General features: G+C 39.2%; 1 protein-coding gene across 1 annotated transcript in view; it reads right to left on the bottom strand.

Annotated features, from left to right (window-relative positions):
- Window positions 1-1,121: 1,121 nt before the first annotated feature.
- cog6 (component of oligomeric golgi complex 6) overlaps window positions 1,122-11,142 on the bottom strand; it is a 148,488-nt gene continuing 138,467 nt past the window's right edge. Inside the window, exons 18-19 of the mRNA XM_078222309.1 lie at window positions 5,271-5,350; window positions 1,122-2,248 (exon numbers count right to left, since the gene is read on the bottom strand). Of these exons, the coding sequence (XP_078078435.1) occupies window positions 2,101-2,248; window positions 5,271-5,350 (228 nt within the window). The 3' untranslated portion in view covers window positions 1,122-2,100. The remainder of the gene's footprint in view (window positions 2,249-5,270; window positions 5,351-11,142) is intronic.

Here is an 11,142-nt window from a genome sequence, read left to right as displayed (position 1 = left end):
TTTGTTCCTTCCCACAGCCAACCTAAACCTTATGATAAAATTATCACTGTCTCTTACAGTCACTTGGCCCACCTCATTTCCAAGAACCAGGTCCAGAAACGTACTGCTGTAGAACATTTTCCTGAACACACTCCAGGAACTCTTGCTCCTCTCCGCTCTTTGCACTACGACTATGCCAGTCTATATCTAGGTAATTAAGCCACGCATAAAACTCTATCATTCTTGCACCTCTCTTTAGTTTGCTTACAAACTTGTTTCTCTACATCTTTCCCAATAGTTGGTGGCCTGTGGACTACATGGAGCAATATGTGTCCCTTTTTTTGTTCCTAAGCTCTCCCCAAATAAATTGTCCTTGATCCCTCTGAGACATGCAGAACAATGGGGAAAGGATAGAAGAGTGGGACTAGCTGGGATGCTCTTGTCAGCTTGGAAAAGACAGACTGAATGGCCTCCTTCTGTGCTGTAACCATTCTAAATGTACAATCCATGAGCTAGTCATGGGACTACATTGATGCAGCTACAGAACAGTTTGCTGCTTATACTGCCCCAAGCTTCAAGGTGATAATGATGACACGGTAGCAAATTAAAAATAAAAGGAAATAAACATTACATGATTTAAAAATTCCATGATACCTGTGGGGGGGTCGAAGAAATCCCAGGTCAATAGAGACATTAGCATAAATTTAGATATGCCTTCAAAAATATTTTTTTTACGAAAATGTTCCTATCATAAATTTTTCCACAATAGTATTGCCTGTGAGGATGGGAAAATAGAAAAAGACACTTATGCTCCAACAGTGCTAACTGCTTTTGGAAGGGCTGAAAACTTGTTTGAAGAATTGGTTTTGATTGCCACCGCGAAATAAGCAAAGTTGTGGTAAGACAATTAATTGCCATCTACACAAATAATGGGCATTTTATCTGGACATATCAGCTGGATTAAATGGTTTTCCTATTTCTTATCTATGCTAAACACCCAATCCCACCCTCCTCATCCACCCCTTCCGCAACTACCATAGAGCACCCCCAACTGTGCTCCCACCCTCCTCCACAGAGAGTCCGCCACCTTTTCTTCCTCTTGCTTAGGTAAAAGTAGAAATGAAGTCACAAATCCTGACATTCAAACCACTGCATCCGTTTCATTCTGGAATAATTTGGTAATATAAACACGCGAAGTAGTGTTATGATCTTTAAACTACTGTTTGAGGTTGTGAACAAACTTGACAGGGTAAATACTGAATGTATTTGCTTAACCAAAATTTTAATTTAACATTTAAGGCAAATTCTTACCATATACTATCCCATCATCTATTGCAATGCATTATATACAAAATAATTCTGCAATTTCAAATCCTGAAAATAACCATTTTGAACAAGAACATTGTGCCGCCTTTTACTCAAGATATATTTTCTGTCCTTCTTTCTACATCACTTTTAAACAGGAGATTTGAGAGATGCATATCATCTACAAATTGGCCAAATCATGTGCGTGTAAAGGGTGACTTCTGGTGGAAAATATAACCATTTCTTCTGATTTCCTTTTGTTTCATCATATTCATTATAGATTCCAATGAATTTGCAAGCAATTCCTCCTCCCTTTTTAGACAATGAAGTCTCTTGCATTCGATTGAAGTTTGTAGTTGTATAGTTTTGACATCTCACTTCGCTTGAAATCCAATAAAACAGCAAGTGTAGACTATACATTCGCTATTTTAGAATGGAAGCAAAGTTGCAGCAAGACAACTAAATGCCATCTACACAAACAACTGCACGGTTTTGCAGGCATAAATGTTTCTAGTCCCACAGCTACCTGCGTTAGGCAAGAATGTGGTGCGAAGCAGGGTTTAGTATAAATTGCACCAGATGCACAGAAATCAGAAAAGGTGTCCCTCCAAATACATGATACTGTTTTGAAAATCAGATCATGATTAAATCCATACTCTCCTGTGATATGAAGATATTGATGTTAGCTGGATACTGATCGCAAGTACAGAAAGGAAACATGCTAACAAAATCCAAGGTAAATTGAGATAGATTATAGAGAGAAAACAAAACACATGATGCACAGTGATTGGCATGGATTAGTCCTGTTGGAATTAATTAGGATACCAAAGTCTGCACTTGTTGTGGAGATCTTTGCAGGATCGTTGCTGGCTCCTTGTACTCATTGGTTGGGTTCATAACTGCTGTGTAGATGTTGCTGTAGGCGCCACACACCAGCTCTGTGGATCGCTTGAAAATTTTCTCCCTGCAAGTTAGAGCAGAAATGGTCAAAAATGGAAATCTTAAGAGTATGAACAGATTATAGGTTTATGTACAATTGTGCCAGCAACTACATACATTCTAATAGGTTTGCTTTTGGAGGATTGGTTTTACTAAACAAGCCAGCAATTTAATAGCCTAAAGTCCCATAAAAACATAAGAAATAGGAGCAGGAGTACACCACATCGAACCTGCTGCGCACTTCAATGCAATCATGGCTGATCTTGGGCTTCAACTCCATTTTTGGGTCCATTTTTCCCCATATTCCTTAATTCTCTGACAGACCAAAACTGCAGGTCAGCCTTAAATATATTCAACGATGAAGCATCTACAAGTCCCGTTGTGGAGATTTCACAACGCTTTGAGTGAAGTCATATTTTTACATCTCTATTCAAAATGATCAACCCTTTATCCTGAGTCTATTTTAAATTGTCCGACCAATGGAAACAATCTCTCAGTGTCCACCCTATCAAGCCCCTTCAGAATTTTGATTTCCTTTCATTCTTCTAAACTTCAAAGAATATAAACCCAATTTACTCAGCCTCTCATCATAGGACAGCCTCCGTATCTCACGGGCCAATCTGGCGAACCTTCACTGCATCACCTCCAATGCAAGTAAATCCTTTCTTAAAAGTAGAAACCAAATCTGCACACAGTATTCTAAATGCAGTCTCACCAAAACCCTATGGTACAACTGTAGCAAGACTTCTTTATCCTTGTACTCTCATCTCCTTACAATGAAGGCCCATATGTAATTTGTCTTCCTAATTGCATGCTGTGTTTTCTTTTTCTCTTTGAACATTAACACTTGCAAGTTTCTCACCTATGCAAAAATATTCAGCATTTTAATTCTTATGATCAAAGTGAATAACTTCACACTTCCTTATATTGTACTCCACCTGCCATCTTGTTTCCTATTCACCTATCCAGTCAACATCTTTTTACATCCTCTTTGTGTCCTTCCTGAAACTTACCTTTCCACCTAGCTTGGTATCATCAGCAAACTTAGATAGATTATAAGCAACTGAGCTTCCAGCACTTGTCCTTGTGGCACTCCATTACTCCCTGCCTGCCAACTTGAAATTGCCCTGTTTATGCCCATTCTCCATTTTTTATCTGCTAACCAATTGTCTATCCATACTAATATATTACCCCCAACTCTCTAGAGCCCTATTTTACTGATTGACATTTGTGTGCCACCTTATCAAATGCCTTCTGGAAATCCAGACATACAAAATCCACTGGTTCCCCATTATCTACACTACTAGTTACACCCTCAAAAACTCTAATAAATTTATTAGACAGGATTTCCCTTTCGTAAAACCATGTTGACTAGTTCCAATCATACTATGCTTTTCTAAGTACTAAGAGTTCCTTAAAAATAGATTCCATGATTTTTCCAACAACTGATGTTAGACTAACTGACCTGTAGTTCACTTTTCTCTCTCTCTGCTTTCTTGAAAAGCTGTGCAACATTTGCCAAGTTCCAGTCCAGTGGGAACCGTTCCAATATCTAAGGAATTTTGGAAGATCATAGCTAGCACATCCACTAATTCTGCAGCTATCTTTTTGAGAACCCTAAGTTGTAGGCCATCAGGTTCTGTGGATCTGTCAGCTTTTAGTCCCTTAAGTTTCTCCAATACTGTGTCTCTGCTGATATTAATTTCCCCAATTTCCTCACATTTTAGCCACTAGGTTACTGTCTATTTTTGGTGTGGAATTTGTGTCTTTTACTGTTAAGATAGACACCAAATATTTGTCCAATTTCCTCATTCTCCATGATAAATTCTCATTCTGCATCTAAGAGACCAATGTTTACTTTAGCTACTCTCTTCCTTTTTATATACTTATACAAGTTCTTATAATCTGTTTTTTCTATTCCTGGTTAGTTTACTCTCATGTTCTATTTTTTCCCTTTTTATCAACTTTTTGGAGGCCTTTTGCTGGATTGTAGAACACTCCCAATCCTCAGACTTGCCACTGTTTTTTGCAACATTCTGAACTGCTTCTTTTAATCTGATAGTATCCTTAACTCCCCTAGTGAGCTATGGATGAGTCCTTCTTGCTGAGTTTTTTGGGGGGATTTGGGGGGGGGGGGGATTCTTTGTGCGTGGGATCACCGGCAAGGGTGCAAAATCAGGAAATGTGATTCTCTCCGGAGAGACCATGTTTCATGATTTTCCCTGCCCTTTGCCCTTGAAGTGACAAGGTTCACACTCACAAAGGGTGGGGACCTTATATAAATCCATTTTAATGTATTTAAATATTATAACTGGGCCCTCGCTATGTGAACCGCCCCCTCACTGAATATTAATACCTTTACATCGGCGAGGTTCATAACAGGTTTGGTCAAATGAGAGGGAGTCGAGGGGATTTAAAAATCACATAAGCTGCAAGCTGAACCTCAGTCACACAGGGAAAGCTATGTGCAAATGACAGGTTTTGATTAAAGTAAGCCCAGATAAGGCTCAAGGACTATCTAGTTGAATGATGTGCAGCTGCAGTTCATGTCTGCCCATTTGAACGAGGAACAATGGAAAGGGAGGTTGAGATACCATTGGTCAGAGATACAGCTATCATTTCTTGACGGTATAACACGCACAAGATTTTTGTTTGTGATATGGAATATGTCCGTTCAAAATACTTGTCTATTTTCCACCTTCAGATTCTGGTTGACCTCTTGTGCATTTCCAGCATGTTCTGTTTTTAGTTCAGATTTGCAGCACTGTTTCTTTTTTGTGCCCTTATCAATGTTATAACAGTGTAAGTGGACTATTATAAGAACTTGTATAAACAGATTATAAGAACTTGTATAAGTATATAAAAAGGAAGAGAGTAGCTAAAGTAAACATTGGTCTCTTGTATTATACATTATACAAATGTATAACCCAGTGTAAGCTTTTCACTTGGGTTATACATTTGCATTCCCCACAAAAAGGCTAAAATACATTGGCAGGAGTACGAATACATTTTCAAAGTGTTGCTGTGAATCTTTCGCATATACTCACTTTAGTGTTCCACTCAAAATGAAATTCAGTTGCGGCATTAAAAGGCTATCTGGAGAGGAGAGATAACGATCAAACTGGACCTACAGAACACATTCAATCAATTCAATTAGTCATTAGATATTCAGAAGTTTGCACTGATAATCTCAACAATGTAAAATTACCAAAGTTTCACAATAACTGAGGTAAAGGATTGAATTTTCTTAATTTGGCCAGATTGCTGGAAAATCAATTATTCACATCAATACTGATTTCATTACATTAGAAATAACACGTGAAAAGAAATCTATATGAAGGAGAATTTTGTGCATTGATAATTTGGTTGTGCTGTCATAGGCACAATATAGTCTCCTATTGTGCTATGTCATTTTATAAATCAAAGAATATAAACCCAATTTACTCAGCCTCTCATCATAGGACACCCGTATCGCACAGACTAATCTGGCGAACCTTCACCTCACCACCTCCAATGCAAGAAAATCCTTTCCTAAACGTGGAAAGCAAATCTACACACAGTATTCTAAATGCAGTTTCACCAAAACCCTGTGGTACAACTGTAAGAAGTTTAACAACACCAGGTTAAAGTCCAACAGGTTTATTTGGTAGCAAAAGCCACACAAGCTTTCGGAGCTCCAAGCCCCTTCTTCAGGTGAGTGGGAATTCTGTTCACAAACAGGGCATATAAAGACACAGACTCAATTTACATGAATAATGGTTGGAATGCGAATACTTACAGCTAATCAAGTCTTTAAAAAACAGAACGTGAGTGGAGAGAGCATCAAGACAGGCTAAAAAGATGTGTAGTAGCAAGGCTTCTTTATTCTTGTACTCTAATCTCCTTACAATGAAGGCTAACATGTTATTTGCTACGTGAGGGATGTCAGAAGTAGGAAATTAATATTCTCCCAGTTTAGGCCATTCAATGCCAATATCAATGAGCTCCAACTCAACTACAGCTCCTATCCTAGATGTAGTGTCAATATTATAATTTCCTAGAGCAGCTACTGTGATCGCCTCGGATTGCGATTGGTATAGTTGTGAATTGCGGCCAGTATTTTGCTGTGGTACTGAGAATATTCAAAATTATTGTACTTGGGACCCTTAAGCCAGTAGAGAGAGAGAAAGAGAGATGATTATTTCAATAGTCTCTTCCATGCAACGAGTTGCAGAGACACCCGAGGCTTTCTAGAAAATATGTCCAAAAAATTGCTATGTCTTCCAAATCTCTGGAAGGCTCAAATATTCTAGCACAACTCTCCCAGACATTCCCATCTGATGATGATCCTATCATCTTTTGGTCACTGCAATAATGCACTCATTGTTAGCTCTTCAAATTAACAATGATGAAAGGAGCTGCTAGGTAATTTGGGTCTCTTTTTTTCTAATCAAGAACTGACTAAGGTTCACTCTTATCTTGACTTTTTCCAACTTTATTAGCTCTATCAAGAAACTAAATACTTGAAATATCTTTTTTAAAGTAGGGCTGCACGGTGGCACAGTGGTTAGCACTGCTGCCTCACAGCGCCAGGGACCCAGGTTCAATTCCCGACTTGGGTCACTGTCTGTGTGGAGTTTGCACGTTCTCCCGGTGTCTGTGTGGGTTTCCTCCGGGTGCTCCGATTTCCTCCCACAGTCCAAAAGATGTGCTGGTGAGATGCATTGGTCACGCTAAATTCTCCCTCAGTGCACCTGAACAGGCGCCAGAGTGTGGCAACTACAGGATTTTCACAGTAACTTCATTGCAGTGTTAATGCAAGCCTACTTGTGACACTAATAAATAAACTTTAAAAACTTTAAAACTCCTTGTTGTTGTCTTCTTCTATGTCAAATTACACAATTGCTTACATGCAATTTATTTTCTCTTGTACAACCTTGTTCTGGAGTCAAGCAACAGAGGTGTGATTTTATGATGTTAATAGAATTCAAACCTTTGCATGAGTTTACCTTACTGCTGTTTGCTTTACAGTACATTCTGGAAGTAAGGTGAAACTAAACTTGTTTTAATGAGCACACACTTGCAAAATTCAAGTCAAATGTTGCACAGGTAGATGTCCTTTCCAAAAACACAACCATGGCCAGTCTTGAGCTGGGTGTCTGCTATTTGCAAATCTATAACATATATTTTGTTGAATTTTAAACTCCCTATATACATTAAGTACTTAAGGGGAAGTATTGGTCAATAAAGCATTTAGCAATTCTCAACTTAAATTGCAACAATTACGATTTAAGGAAAAATAAGCCAGGTGGTTTCAATGCTAATATGGGCTCCAAACTCTGACTTTTATTGCTTTTCAATAATGGAAGGACAAGTAAATAGAACATGCCAGAGTTGAGTTGGGAACAGAAGTTGGGATAGCTCGTGCAGGGACTGTCCTTGGTATCCTTATTTCAGAAGCTCTGCAAAGCACCAGGCTCACTCTGGTTTCAAACAAAGGTCCCAAAAATGTAATGAGAATGTCCAATTCCTCTGTCACCTCGTGGAAGGAGCCCACTTTGACTAACGTTAAATAAGTCAAATCTTCATGAAAGAATGCCTGCAACATAACCCATTCAATGACTACGCATGTAAACAGGTAACCCCGTTAAGTAAACACATTTAAAAAATGAGTGACCTTATTTAACTCAGATTTCCCCTCAGTGTTTTGGTGTTGACATGCTGGAATTCCAGCAGAGACGTCAGGAAGGAAATGGCCTCATATGGCACAACACAGTTGCTGCAGCCATTTCCTCTCCACAATGACTAGACAAGTGCTTTTTGTACACTCAGTGAGATCAGGTTAGATTTTTGATAGCTGTGAGAATAAAAAACATACTTTACACATTCTTAAGTGATAATATTGGACTTTATAAAATATTAAAACTGTGCTTTACACAAGAGAGTGGTTGATTAACATTGCTTGTTGTGCAGTAAATAGAGTGGGATAGATGGGTAATGACTCGTGTTACAGCAAAATTTGTTGCCACTATACAGCACAAAGGAAACACATTTTAGTCATAACAGAGATACAGTGACCTGGCTCACAGGAGCATTCCCTTTTCATTTTTTCTTGCTCAGTTTTCCTGTAATTTATTTTTGGGCGGGGAATGCTTTGTAGCTGAACCACTTTCAGGAAATTACAAAAAAAAAACTTCATTTTGAGGGAGAAAATAACTGTTCAGTGGAAGTCAAAGAGTTATCTGCTTCAGTTACCAAGTGACTTGTCAAGTGAAAAGGAAGCTGACCAATTCTGAATACATTTGGAGACATGTTTCTATACAGTTATCATACACTGAGATTCATCAGTATCTCACAGGATCAACTGGCAAGTCAAATCATAGCACCTTTACCACTGTTCCTGAACACATTCCTGCACGATTTTGTAAGACAGGTGTTGTTGTGCCAAAATTCCAATTTTATCCCCGTAACCCTATCTGTCTGAAAGGATTTAAAACTGAGCCAACATATAATTAACACATCTGCCTGTCTAAAATATGTGTAATGTGGTCTTTATTCAATATGTGTCACACTGTTTCTCTGATAATCCTACACTGAACCTTTGGACCCACAAGAACCTCAGCCTTGGCTCAGTGGTAGAAGTCTTGCCTCTCAGTTAGATAATTGGAACTCAAAAGTTGACACCCAAACACATGATTTAGGTTGACATTTCAGTGCAATTCTGCGAGTGGGCTGCAATGTTGGAGGTAACTTTTTTCAGATGAGACCTTAATCTCAAGCCCCATCTGCCCCCTCAGGTAAATATAAAAGCTTCCATTGCATTATTCAATGAACAGCGGGGAAGTATTATCTCTCAATTATCATTAATATTAATATAACAATTATCATTATATTTATCTCTCAACACCATCCATAAAGCAGATTATCTGACAATTATCCCCCTACTGTTTGTCAGACCTTGTTGCAGATTGTCTTCCATGCTTCTTTACATGAGCCATGATGTGGAGATGCCGGCGTTGGACTGGGGTAAACACAGTAAGAAGTCTCACAACACCAGGTTAAAGTCCAACAGGTTTATCTGGTAGCACAAGCCACTAGCTTTCGGAGCGCTGCTCCTTCATCAGGTGAGTGGGAGTTCAGTTCACAAATAGGGCATATAAAGACACAAACTCAATTTACAAAATAATGGTTGGAATGCGAGTCTTTACAGGTAATCAAGTCTTAAAGGTACAGACAATGTGAGTGGAGAGGGGGTTAAGCACAGGTCAAAGAGATGTGTATTGTCTCCAGCCAGGACAGTGAGTGAGATTTTGCAAGCCCAGGCAAGTCGTAGGGGTTACAGATAGTGTGACATGAACCCAAGATCCCGGTTGAGGCCGTCCTCATGTGTGCAGAACTTGGCTATCAGTTTCTGCTCAGCGACTCTGCATCGTCGTGTGACGACACACGACAACACACGACACAGCAGAGTCGCTGAGCAGAGACTGATAGCCAAGTTTCGCACACATGAGGACGGCCTCAACCGGGATCTTGAGTTCATGTCACACTACCTGTAACCCCCACGACTTGCCTGGGCTTGCAAAATCTCACTAACTGTCCTGGCTGGAGACAATACACATCTCTTTAACCCTCTCTCCACTCACATTGTCTGTACCTTTAAGACTTGATTACCTGTAAAGACTCGCATTCCAACCATTATTTTGTAAATTGAGTTTGTGTCTTTATGTGCCCTGTTTGTGAACTGAACTCCCACTCACCTGATGAAGGAGCAGCGCTCCGAAAGCTAGTGGCTTGTGCTACCAAATAAACCTGTTGGACTTTAACCTGGTGTTGTGAGACTTCTTACTGTCATTACATTAGAACAGTGATCACCCTTCATGATAGTTAATTGGCTGTACAATGTTTTGGGATGTTCTAAGGTGTGAAAGGTTTATGTAAATGTAAATTCTTCATTTATTACCTGTAGTAATCTATTCTGAAAATTCCACTAAAATGTTAATTAATTAAAAAATGTAGGACTTACATTAATACTTAAAAATTGACTTTGACAAACTTGTACTTATTTATAAGTATTCAAACTATTAAACTTGAAAACTGACAAGACAATGATTAATAATATTTACCTCCTTGAGGTATTATTTTGCTTATCCTACTTGGTGACATGAAACATATCCCAAATTAAATGCACTATGCTATGTTCTGAAATTTCGACAAGGAAACAGAATAGTATCTGCACAGGAAGGTTTAAAAGTTACGGTTAGTTCTTCCCATTAGGGCTAACTGAACTCAGTTTCACTCATCTTTTTTGTCCAAGTGTTATTTTTTGGAATATTTTCACAAAACCTGTGTTGCTGGAGAAGTGATGCAGGAGGAGGGTGGCCGTGAAGTGCAACAGATTAGGATTGAATTGTGGTTGAATATTCTGGAGTTTCACTTATTTACCTTTGGAACGTGAGAGTCACAAGTAAGGCTTACATTAACGCTGCAACGAAGTTACTGTGAAATTCCCCGAGTCGCCACACTCCGGCGCCTGTTCAGATCAATGCACCTAACCAGCACAGTCTTTCAGACTGTGGGAAGAAACCGGAGCACCCGGAGGAAATCCACACAGACACGGGGAGAACGTGCAAACTCCACACAGACCCAAGCCGGGAATCGAATCCGGGTCCCTGGGTGCTGTGAGGCAGCAGTGCTAACCACTGTGCTGCCCTGTAAAAAAAAGTAAACAGAGAAGGGCAAAGAACAGAGTCATGAAGCTGTAGATTGTACATTGTTTGTCAAAGGAATGGGCTTGATGGGCTGAACAGTCTTGTCTTCCATGCGTTCTGAAGTCAAATTCTTTTCACAAATGCAATCAATACCTTATCAACACATGGAATATCACATAGCGCATCAATCTTTAGTTAACAATCTTCAAGGAAATAATATCGCTAATCTGCA

Source organism: Mustelus asterias, chromosome 10 (assembly GCF_964213995.1).
Source record: "Mustelus asterias chromosome 10, sMusAst1.hap1.1, whole genome shotgun sequence".
NCBI lineage: Eukaryota > Metazoa > Chordata > Chondrichthyes > Carcharhiniformes > Triakidae > Mustelus > Mustelus asterias.
The sequence above is the reverse complement of the archived record's forward strand: the minus strand, read 5'-3'. Positions and strand labels throughout refer to the sequence as shown.